This window comes from Protopterus annectens, chromosome 5.part1 (assembly GCF_019279795.1).
Source record: "Protopterus annectens isolate FY-2018-M chromosome 5.part1, PAN1.0, whole genome shotgun sequence".
NCBI classification, from domain to species: domain Eukaryota; kingdom Metazoa; phylum Chordata; order Ceratodontiformes; family Protopteridae; genus Protopterus; species Protopterus annectens.
In genome coordinates this window covers 335173508-335185952 of record NC_056736.1, presented here as the reverse complement: position 1 = coordinate 335185952, position 12445 = coordinate 335173508, and the positions used below count along the sequence as shown (strand labels likewise).

The window sequence follows — 12445 nt, the reverse complement described above, 5'->3', positions numbered from 1 at the left end:
GCACGCCCATTCACACATGTCTTTCGGAGGCCATGCAGCTTAAAGCTCAGAACATCATTCCTTCATCCAGTTTTAAGATACATTTGAATACCAGGTTTTACAATATTCTTCAAGGTCTTTGAATTTTAAAACATTAATTCTGTAGTTTGGATTAATTTTAGTCATGTTTTAGAAGTAAATTCTGTCAGAAAATCAAAGTTTCTTGTCAGAAAGTAAATCTTCCACACAGCTTTCTTTACAGAATGGTTAAACTTGAAATTCTCTTAATTAAAATTGACGGCATTACTGAACTTATTGAAATATTTTTGGCTGACCGTTCTTTGCTAAAAGATAGTGGAAAGCATCCAAATAACAAAACTATGTTCCACATCAGAGTTTTTATTATACAAATTAATATTAGTACAGGAAACTGCTGCAAGGTTAAGGAAGCACACCAACCTGATAAAAAACACTGCATGAAAGAGTATAGCAATAACGCACGCCCGGGTGTGGGTAATGCTGGATTTACCCATGGTTGGCGTGGTTTGGTCCCGAGAGCGAAGCCCGAGGGTCCAAACAAAGCCAACCGTGGGTAAATACAGCATTACCCACACCCAGGCGTGGGTTATTGCTATTATACCATGACATTATTTAAGAAAAGAAACTATTACTTTTCTTAAATAATGGCATAGTATAATGCCTGTTTACTGCCCTTCCGCAGATGTCTGGCATCTGCGGCAGTTCTGATGTACTGCGCGCCTGCGCAGTACATCAGAGTTGTAAGCAACGGAGAAAGCAAGATCTCCGTTGCTTTTTATTTCGCTATGTTAAATGGGTTTAACATAGCGAGACAGCTTTAAAATAAGCAACGGAGATGTCTGTTGCTTATTTTAAAACTGTCTCGCATGTTAAACCCATTTAACATAGCGAATAAAAAGCAACGGAGATCTTGCTTTCTCCGTTGCTTTTTTTTTTAAAACCTGTCTCACTATGTTAAATGGGTTTAGCATAGCGAGACAGCTTTAAAATAAGCAATGGAGATCTCCGTTGCTTATTTTAAAGCTGTCTCGCTATGTTAAACCCATTTAACATAGCGAGACAGTGTTTTAAAAGTAGAGTTATACTAATGGAAAAAAGTCCGGGCGACCGGACCTTTTTCCATTAGTATAACTCGATTTACAATGTGCACGCTGGCCAATCAGCGTGCACGTTTTGGGGGGGTCATGGTATAATAGAGGATTCAGACCATATGGCTAGAAAAAATAAAAGAGAATAATGAAGGCAAATACAATAAAGATTATGCATGACCAGTTGCCTAAAACCTTATATCTGAAATTATGGAAATGTCTGGAGAAAAGGTGCAGAGTTTCTGGCGCTAAACCTAAAGTTCCTGACAGATTTAGACAAATATTTTTGAAACTATTATAATACAAATCTAGAAAAGCTATTCCTTCACCTGCTAAAGAGAGAAAAATATTTTGCTCTGTGGTTAAGAATGTTCAAGATGATTCAGAAGAGGCCATAGATAAGAGGAGAGCTGTGGGGAAAGTTAATAAAAGAAATATTCTAAAAAGTTTAGAACACATTTTCTAGAGCTTGTTCTTTCACAGTCTTGTCTTCACAACTATCAAGCTGCACCTACTATGTCCTTAAGGGGCATTTGCGGACATCCCATGTGCTTCAATCAAAGGAGATTTAATGTATTTCACAGAGCCTAGGTCTTTCAGGTGATTTTTTTTCCCTGTGGGTCTTTTCAGTGTGACCTTTTTACTTGTTATTTTGGTCTTTATTTGGGAAATGTTAAATTTAGTCAATGTTCTAAACATAGAACTTTTAAAAAGCTGCTTGTTTTTAAGAAGCTGGTCACATTATTCATTTATATTGTATGGATAAGCCCATACAAAGGGCAGAACATGCCACACCTACATTTGGGAGGGGATTGGCTTTATTGGCCTGAATAAATCAATACCAACTTATAAAAAGTAAGAGGTCTGTGGGCATTCTGAAGCCATGGGGCAGGAGCATTTATTAGTCCTTAAAGGGCATTTGCATATTTTCCATGGGCCGTCTTCAAAAGAGGTGTAAGTTATTACACATTGGATCTTTTACATGGGTCTTCTAGTTCTTGGTGTATTAACATACCATTTTGATTGTTAACTATGTTTCTCTGTGTGTGTGAAATTTGTTGAATTTGAAGCCTGTGAAATATTTTACCAGCAAATACATGAAAAAAATAGGGTTTCAGACCTGATATACATCATGCAGATAGAATCAAGCATGGCACTAGTCTGTAATAGTCTATAAAAGTGTATTGCAGCTTGGATTTGGTGGGACAACAAATGACTTTATCCAAAGTAGCAATTGTCTGGTCTGTACAGAATTTTACCACCTATGGATGTAAAACATTTCCACTGGCTTAAGTACTAGTGTTGGATTATCATCCAATTCATCCCATGTGCAGAGTCTTTACTTAGGATTCTATCCCACAATCTATATCCTTGTACAGTAGCAACTCTATTATGCGCAGTAGAAGGCAAGTGGGTGCACACACACATATGTACAAAGGGTGGTTTGTGACAAAGCAGTCATTGCAGTCAGCTTTGTGATTTAAATTCATTTAATTGAAAAATAAATAAGTTCAGAAATATGCAGTTTTTGTCAAATAAGTTTATAGTTCCAACATAATTATATTCACCATTTGGACATTTTTTTCACAGTACAGAAGATTTTTACACCTTTATGCAGTTTCTTTTTAAACATGACCCTGGCAGAGTAGCTGGCAAAAATAAAACTGTACTTACAGACACCTAGATAGAAGAGTAGCTTTCTTCATGGTTCTAAAAACAGGGAAAAACAAAACAGCTTTAACTTCTACCCAACCAATAACAAATTCAGTTGATTTTTTTCATCTCAAATGCTACTTCTTTTTTTTTCTTCTTCTTCTTTCAGCTTTTCCCGGTTAGCGGTCACCACAGTGGATCACCTGTCTGCTCATGATTGGCAGTGGAGTTTTACAGTGTCTACTTGCCAGCCCGACACCCAACCTTTCACTGAAGGCACACACACACCTAATTTGGATATCTTCCAGTTTGCCTTCCTTCTTCCTTCTACTTTACATGGCTCTAGTGAGAATCTTTCTGGACACTGCTCAGACATAAAAGTCACAAATACGCTGTGTGCTGGGGCACTGTGCTTTAAATGCCCTTATGTACAGCTGTTCCTCATTACCTCTAACATTACTGCTTGTTTCTGGGTTAATCACCTTAAAGGGACCATTCATCACTATCCTATCTGTCCCTTCTAGGCCATCACATTTAAATGGACTTGCCACCAGTATGCTGCGATTATATGTATTTATAAATAATTTAACTTTATATTTTTCATTTAAGTGGGTAAGTGAAATAGTCCATCTTGGTCCCTTTTCAGCCACATCATATGTAATATATAAGGAAAGTAAAACAGAGTCAGCCACCATGTTTTGGGGAAGTGGGAGGAAGCTGTAGTTCTTGGATAAACCCTACAGAAATATGCAGTAAATATGCAGATTCAACAGTGTGTGTGTGTGTGTGTGTGTGTGTGTGTGTGTGTGTGTGTGTGTGTGTGTGTGTGTGTGTGTGTGTGTGTGTTTTATGATTTTTGTATAATCAGCTGATAGTAAAGCCAAGCAGATCTCAAAGTTTTACAGTTTTAAATATTAAATTAGTTCTAAGCAAAGATCCCACAGGTGCTCTCTGGAAAGGCAGCTGTTACTTCAAGGAGGGTCAGTGTAACAATAAATCAGCATTTAGGTTTATTCACCAGCCGAGCTGTATTGATATGACCATTTTTTCAGTATCAGTTTTCCCGTTGAAGGCCAACAGTGGTCTTTCATCATTGAAGGTACTGGTGTAGGTGGGCAGGGTTCCTATACTATCAGCATCAGTATATGGGATTCAAGGTGAGTTATCAACAGCACTTTCTGTGAGTGCCAGTAATGTGAATCATAATCATTGAAATCACTTTCAGTGATAAACATAACAGTTTTATTTATTGTTTTCTATTGCAATGGCAGGACACCTTGTACCCCACATGAGGAGGAGAATCCAACACTCCCCAGCTTATACATACCAGTTTCATAGTAACACTTCAGTGAAGATAAGTGCAAATTTGGAGGTTTCTGAAAGTATGTTTTCAATAATTGTGACTGGCACTTGCAGAACTTTCAGTCATACATCCGTTAGGTCCATAGTATGCCTCTTTTTCTTTTCTTTTCTTTTTTTTTTTTGTTATAGTGTTGAAAAGTCCTAGATCAAGTTGTTATCTTTAAGTGAAAATATATTTGTTGTAGTCAGTAGCATGGCTAGGGTGGGGCGAGAGGGGCAGTTGCCATGGTCACAGAATGTTGGGGGGCACTGTCATCCGATCCCGATCAAGGGTGTAGACAGGCATACACTTTGTACTCTACAGTATATATTTTTCTTTGCATCACTCAAAAACATTTTAACTTTTTACAGGCCAGATTATTTTTCAACTATCTAAATTAATGTCTCAAACAACATGAGATGTAGCTCTATGGGTTGATGTGGGTGTTGTTTTAAAGAGTGCATTTGGGGCTGCTGAGGGTATTTGTTATGTGTACTTTGTCTAGGAGGTCTGTGTGGTTTAGGATGGTTACATTTAAGTGCCTCAGCATATGTGGGTCGTTATGTGTGCTTTGAATTGTGTGTGATGTTTGCAGTGTGTGTACTACTGACAACCTTATTGACATTAGGAGTACTTTTATGTGAGAGGTTTGCCTCCAGTGACATTGTGTAAATACATCTCTCACATACCATATCAGTTTGTTTGAGAATAAACTGGTTGTCAGTAAACATAACACAATTTCTACATTGCTTCAGGATGCCCATATCCACCAAGCTGGTAACGGAGTCAGTGGGAAAGTTCATATCCATGGCAACAGACCCCTTTTTATTGATTAGACAGTTGGAGTGAGAATATCAATGAATGTCAGGCGTATCCAGTTTGCAGCTATGAGGACAGTGCTTGTCACTGCAAATTAGTTGTCCTGTGTGCAACTCGGTATTGGAGAAATTTCAGTCTTGCTTTTACAGGAAAAATGTCACTCATGGTGTCTAATTCTATACAGAGCACTGCCAAACACTTGAGGAAAACTAATATGTAGACTCTGAAAATTTAAGGATGAAGTATTTAGGCAGATATTCTGAAGTTAGGAACAAATCAAGCAGCACTTGCTGAAAACAAAGAATTAGCTTGTCAAGAATGATGAAAAGAGGGGAGTCTTGTTAATGGCTACTGCCTGGCTACTATTAATGCTGGTCTTACCACAGCTTCACTGTGCTGGGATACAGTGTTCCTTTGCTTCTTTACTCACCAGAAGCAAAACATTAGCACCAATCCCAAGATGAGAAGCAGGCCACAGCCTGTTTGGTGATCCACAGTCTTGTCCCAGATGATGCAAGGGTCTGTAGGCTTGTTGTAACCTTTTCCTGGTAGATGCCTTGAATAGCAACCAGACCAATCAGGAACATTAGGCACAGACACTCACCCTCCAACCAGAAACAGTCAGAAATCAATGCACTCTGCTACTTCTCTCACCAGGATCAGAATATAAGCACAGATTCTGATTCTTAAGACATTTCTTACTCTCATACCATTGAGAAGGAGTTCTTTTATACCAGAAATGTGGACCCCCTTCAAATCTTAGCCACCAAAGTTACTTGCTTCTTACTATAAAATATTGTTCAAAGGACAGTTGTACAGGATGCTTCTTTGTTATGGTATCAGCCATTGTTGGTTATATAGTTGGACTAACACCCATCTACTGCCAGGTCTGATGTGAAAAAAAACTTCACTGTTACCTGTGAAAGTCTATGTAGGGAAGAAAAAAGGTCACCTTCACCATGTCTTCTGAAGAAGAGGAAGACTTTTACTTTCCACAGACTGCTGGTCTTGGGGAGAGATGGTTTACTTTCTCCTGTTGGGAGCACCCCCTCCCTTTCCCCCTCAGAGACTTCTCTAAGCCCATCATCCTGATGAATGGAGGTGAGCTTCTGCATGCTAGTTTCCTGTTAGCTACTAGTATGAGTGCACTATGGTTAACACAATCACAGCAGACTCAGATCTCCAGTGGGTAAACACCTAGTACTCCCAGGAGGTGTAATTATTGTGATAAGCTAGCTACCTCCCTCCCCAAGGATTGGTGAGCCATCAGTGGCTTGCTCACTCCCATCTTTTTGGGCCTGCTGCTGCAGACACCCTAGCAACTAATCAAATTTGAGTCACTTGCAATTTAGTCAGGGCTTTATGCCTTTGTGCTATGGAACTGGCACTGAGTGCTTTTTCTCTTGAACCAGATTCAGATTATCAGGTTTTCCTCCACAATATATTGCATTTTCTGAAGAGTATCAGCAGCATGGAGGAACAATTTGAAGTCTTCTGGGGATCCTTCTTCCCCAAAGAGATACTGTATTTATATAATTTATGAGAAACAAAGTGATTTGCCACCAGCCCCATTATCTGACACTTTAAAGATGTTATTCAAATTAAATGCCAACATCCAGGCATTCAAACTTCTGTACCGCAATGAACCATAACAGGATGTACAGGGCACCTGCAACAGGCCCTAGTTACTATAGACATTGTGTTTGTGGAAAACTAGTATACAGCATCTTAGGAGACTTACAGAGGAAGGGAAATACTAAATATCTGCAGTCAAACATTTTCATGTACCTATTCTGTTTTCTAGAAACTAACAGTAAAAGATCTTTTATTAGGTAGCAAACACTTTCACAAAGATCTTTCAAAGGAAAACAGTCTTCCTTTACTTCCTTTTCTGGAGCAAAGAGATACTGCAATAAAGAACATCCCCATGACCATTTTCTGGGTCTAAATGGAGGCAGTTCACAATATTATACAGAAGACTGGAAAACTATTACTTACAGATAAGTGGGTCATTGAAACAGTTTCACAAGGCTTTCCTACAGAATTTCACAATATCTCAGTTTACTTCATGCCATACACATCAACTCATCAGGTTCAGTATGTTTTCACATTGATACAGCAGTTACTCCAAAAGAGGGGAGTACAATGAGAACCAGACAGTCAAAAAGAATACTTATTTTCCAGACTACTTACTGTGCAGTAGAATGGCAAGATATGAAGACTAATAATGAACTTGTCAATTTTCAACAAGTTTGTCCATATGAAAAAAAAAACTTTAAAAAGGTGAAGTTGTTTTCAGGTCTGACATTCATAGAACACACTTCCTTGATGGCAGCCCTATTTATTTAATATGGTTATCATAATTCTTTAGGATCTTCTGACAGGAAATATTTCAGTCCAGATTGTTCATTCACACTTCCAGCCCAAGGAGTGTTTCCAAAATGTTCCGTTGCAGTGTAAGGACATCATAGAAAACAGCACATCACCATTTTCCTTATCTAGAATGTTTACCAATGACTGAAACACATGAAATATTACTTCAGCATCTTGGCACAATTATTAGGCATTACTATAAACTGAAGTCTTCTCCATGCCCAGCTCAAATAGCAGCCTTCCTTGGGACTATACCTAGAGTCAGTGCAGATGTATGTCTTCCTGTGACAGGAGAAACAGTGGTAAATTCAAGATTTCATGAAAGAAATGTCAGCACATGTAGTCACACCATGAGAAAATCATGAAATGGAGTCATTCCACAGACTTTGTAGAGACGATGATAATTAGCTGCCTGACCTTAGTAAGAAAGCAGATTCTGTACTGGCAGGATGGTCTCATTTTGGCAAAGGGCATACCAGTGATATCTTCTGTCATAATTCAGTTGACAACAAGATCCTTGGTGTATTCTTAAGTGGCATGCTTTAAGGAAATTAGCAGAAATGTCTCTTCACAACAACCTAAAAGGAGTGAGAGCAGTTGTAAGAACTGTTCCGGCTTTCCAGGGCAGCCTTTTCCAAGAATATTATAGATCAGCACAGATATCGCCATACAGGTAGGTGCTAGATCCTGTCAACCTTTTGAAGCAGTACTTCAGATGTGATATTGGGCAATTCAAAACAATCTTCCACTTTCTGCAGTTTGTCCTCCCATCCAACAAACCATTTTGGCAGATTTCTTTAACAGGCATATTTATCTGGATCATGAATAACAACTATATATTGCAGTCTTTCAGCAAATAGGCTCACTCTGAGAACAGCATCCAAAAATGAACTTTTTCTGTCACTTGTTAGAGCAAAAGACTAGAAGCTGACTGCTCAGTCTTTCATCATCACACAGTTTAGAAAATGCATGCTTTCTGTTTTCTTTGACCCCAGGATCTGACATACAATTTCCTTGTAATTACAGTGATTTAGAAAGTTCTTCTAAAAAAGGAAAATGGGACAAATTGGACCTGACTCTCATAGCCACATGTTGGCCAAGTTGCCTCTGCTTTTTACTTTTGATGCAGCTTACTACTCAGCCAACTTGGCAGTTATCTCAAACAGGAATATACTGACTTATCGACTTGGACACAGGGTTTCACCTGAACCTCAAGTCTTTGAATCTTTCAGTTTGCAAGACAGGATTGTAATGATTGACAGTAATGTCTTTCCTTTATAAGTATTAAACAAGAGACTCAATTACCAACAAACAATCACTTCAGAAAGGAAGAGATTTGTTCTTTGGACACTGTGTAATGCTAGATCATTTAAACTGTCTAATAACCATAATACAGGACTACTTAAGTCAACTGTTTGAAGCTAACACTGTGCATTCTTCCATTAAAAGTGATATTTATGTCAGTCGGCACAGGTATTCCTGTATTTTTCAGATAACAGCAAACCCTTCTTTTAAGAATTTACTTATAAGGGTCCTTCTTTTGTGACAGTAAAAGATATGTCTACACTTCAATTCCTGTATTAGAAAAAGCTGTATTTATCTCCCTTTGAACTGGGATGTGCCATAGACATCAACTGTCTTCTCAGTAAATCTTCTTTTTCTTGGTGGTAGTTGCTTTCAGGTAGAAAGATTTCTGAGTTACAAGCATTAATGTGCACACCTCATTGCACAATCTTCTACACTGAGAAGGTATCGCTAAGACTGATACTTCCTTTATGGCAACAGTACTATAAGCTGTCTCCTTGATCCAATAAGTCAGACTACCAGGAGATAGATTGGTGTAATGATTAAGGCATTTACCTTATAAACACAAGGTACAGGGTTTTATTCTCACAAAAGGGAAAATGGGTAGGCTTAAAATAGACCATAAAGGCAGATAGCCTAAAATCCTCAGAAATAAATTAACCATCTAACCTAACTGCCAGGATGCCAGTGAACATCTGTTGCATATTTTGGATATTTATAGACAATTGAAATACTACAGCAGAAGAGCCCATTCTTTTAAGAGAACAGCTCATCTGTCTGTCTCCTTTAATAAAAATAGAGAAGGCTTAACATTTTCAAACAAAGCACTGCAGAGTCCTGTAGCATCTTATTTTATTAGAACAGCTGCTATGTCTGCAGCATTATTTAGAAGTATTTCTGCTTAGGACATTCTAGAGTTAGCATTATGGACTATTGTCCATGCTTTCATAAAGCATTAGCAGTGTGAATCTCAGTCTTTGAGCAGAACATGATCCGGCATGGCTGTGTTGTAGCGCTTTGAGCATCCTGCAACTGCTCACCTCCAAGGGGTATAGCTGTTACTGCTTGGTATGCTACCCAGATGTTATGCATGTTATGAGTTATTATTATAGTTATAATGACCCTCCTTGAGGTAATATAGTACAGTTGTGTGAGACGCTGACTGTAATAGTAGATTTTCAAAGAGAGGCCACTGTACCAGTAAAGGTTCCCACCTTCCACCAAATTGCTTTGTTGACAAATGTTAAATAAGTTTAGTCTCTTATTATTATCAGTTCACATTGGTTTGAACTGCTGTGGTTATTTGTCAGATTTTTTCTGCAGTCTAGAAATTGGTTAGTAATAAATTTCTCTGCCACAAGGAGATGTGCACCTGTGAAAGCTTACTGTTATGAATATCTCACACAACTTTACTTTGTCTACAAAACTTCTGAAATGGTGAACCAAGGCTGGTGATGCTGGAGATCATTCCAGTGGTGGGCTTGTGGAAGAATATAATAACCATAAACTCTAAAATAGCTATTTGAGAAAACAAATCTAGATCTGAATTACATTTATGAATATATAGATTGTAAAAGAAACACATATTGTTTGGTGCAGAGTTTAAATTTACACCACCAGAATCTTCTGCTAACCCGAAGCTCAGTAGTTGGCAAGACGTTTCGCATTACACTGACATTTTTAAAACTCTGACAAGTGAAACAAGCAGAATGCCTGTTATTTGTTGCAGCCAGTTTACAATAGACTAGAGACGGACTGTAATAATTTCACTGGCCTATTTTGAAAATTTTATTGAAAAAATAGTGACTTATCTAGGCAAATTCTATGAAACCTTTTCTAATGTACAAAATATTCAGAAAATAAATTTTGATTAAACACACTATTTCTAAAGAACTGATTAAGTATTGTGTTGCATATAGTTCTGAATACTGTTCGGCTTTAAAACAAAAGTGTAACTCTACAGCAAACTGCAGCTTTTTAGGCAAATAATATCCTTAGTAGTTTTACAGAGAGCACAAACAAACCAAAGGGGTATGGAACCAACTTGTTTTACTGTAACACTGCCTACTCCTTGAAGATCTGCTTTTGTGAAAGGTGTTTAATACAACTGTGCTTACACCAAAGAATATTACTATCATGATAGTTGATATGGTGAAATGCCTTGATAGTTCTATTGGTAGTGAGAGCAACATGGCTGGCTACTTTATGAAACTCAGATTCAGCAGCTTGTCATATGGTTTTATTATACTGTGTACTACTGGGCTGAAATGGGGAATGTTTGATGGTCCTGTATTAGTAATAAAAATATGCAGTTAATTACAATGCTCCACAGAAAATATCTGTGCTGCTGCTAATGTTTCCCATCTGTTTCCTTTCAGAAATTATGTACTGTCAGTGTTGCCACATTTGAAGTCTCTGGATTTCAGTAGTGTGACCAAACAGGAGAGAGCAACTGCTGAAATGTGGAAAAGGACACACAGTAAACCCAAACGGATGAAACAAGAAGTGGGCCCGTAATGATTTTGCTTGACAAGTGCACATCACCTGAACTTGTCATCTATCTGCAGCTTTGCTTCTTTAAATAAAGGAACAAGTATCTGCATTTGTGCATTTATGTTTCATTGTGATATTAAGGAGTATACATGTCAATATTCCTAGAATGTGGCTGCTAAATAGAAATTGTCAGACCTCTGCATTCTATATATAAAAAAAGTAATCTGTGACTTTCCATTGATAGGATGACAAGAGCATATCTTAGTCGACTGGGTTAGAAATCTAAGTAGTAACAGAAATAACTGAGAAGCTATTTAATAGATGCTTCCCTCGCTTCAACATGACCAGTTAACTCATTAGCACCTTTACCTTCTCTTGCTATGTTTTCATTTGACTTCTTTAGCTTGTTATGGGAGAATGATGGTGTTTGCCAGTGGCTTCCTTAACCAAGTGACAATCCATAATATACAGGATGTGGAAAGAGTTGGTGTGGGTCTCAAAATGACAGAAGGGCTGTTTGTCTAGAATGCACTGCCATGGAGATGTGAGTTATATTTATAATTTGTCATGCATATTCTCATATTTCCATAGCTAAATTAGATATTAGAGGGGCATCATATGGAATGACAAGTGCAACACTGTCCATGCAGAATGCTCTACACTGGATGTATTTCTAGCGGTTTGTTAGTAATCATGAAGTCATGCACCATTTCTGTATTTTTATTAATATAGTTGAAACCAAGTGGCTTAAAGGCTATTGCATATTGTCAGCTGAAACCTTTGATAATGCTATTGAAAACCACTACTGATACTTGCACTGTAAGTATAGCTTGAGAGAAAATTAGTGTTGGTTATAATATTAATTATGTAAATAGGCATAATTGTCATATTTCAGTAAATACTTGAAATCAAACATCCAGAAAGCAAATTCTTGTTCATATGAAAATTCAGGTCAGGCTGAACCAAACTGCTTTGAATTACTGTGTATCTTGCTTGTGCGATTTCCAAAATATGGAAAGTTGCTTTGTTGTGAAAAATTTAGAGAATAAATTATACACTGATGAAGTCTTTTACTGTTATGATTATTACATAAAGAGATATTTCTTCTGAAAGGCATTACTGTTTGTACTTATAACATTTACTGATCACAAGGTAGCACAATAGTTAGCATCACTGCTTCCTATTGTGTGGTCTTACAGCTCAGTTCCCTAGTCCAGTTCTTGACTGGGGAGCCTCCTGTGCAAAGTCTGTAGGACCTTTCCACTTTTCATGACCTGTTGTTTATTGCGCCAGTTTCCTCTTACATCCCAAAGACATGCCAAAGAGAAATAATGATTCTCCAAATTGCCTGTAG

At 37.8% G+C, this 12445-nt stretch overlaps 1 protein-coding gene across 1 annotated transcript in view; it reads left to right on the top strand.

Annotated features, from left to right (window-relative positions):
- Positions 1 to 12159, top strand: part of LRRC51 (leucine rich repeat containing 51) — a 369001-nt gene extending 356842 nt beyond the window's left edge. The window contains exon 5 of the mRNA XM_044073019.1: positions 10977 to 12159. Coding sequence (XP_043928954.1) covers positions 10977 to 11115 — 139 coding nt within the window. The 3' untranslated portion in view covers positions 11116 to 12159. The remainder of the gene's footprint in view (positions 1 to 10976) is intronic.
- Positions 12160 to 12445: the final 286 nt, after the last annotated feature.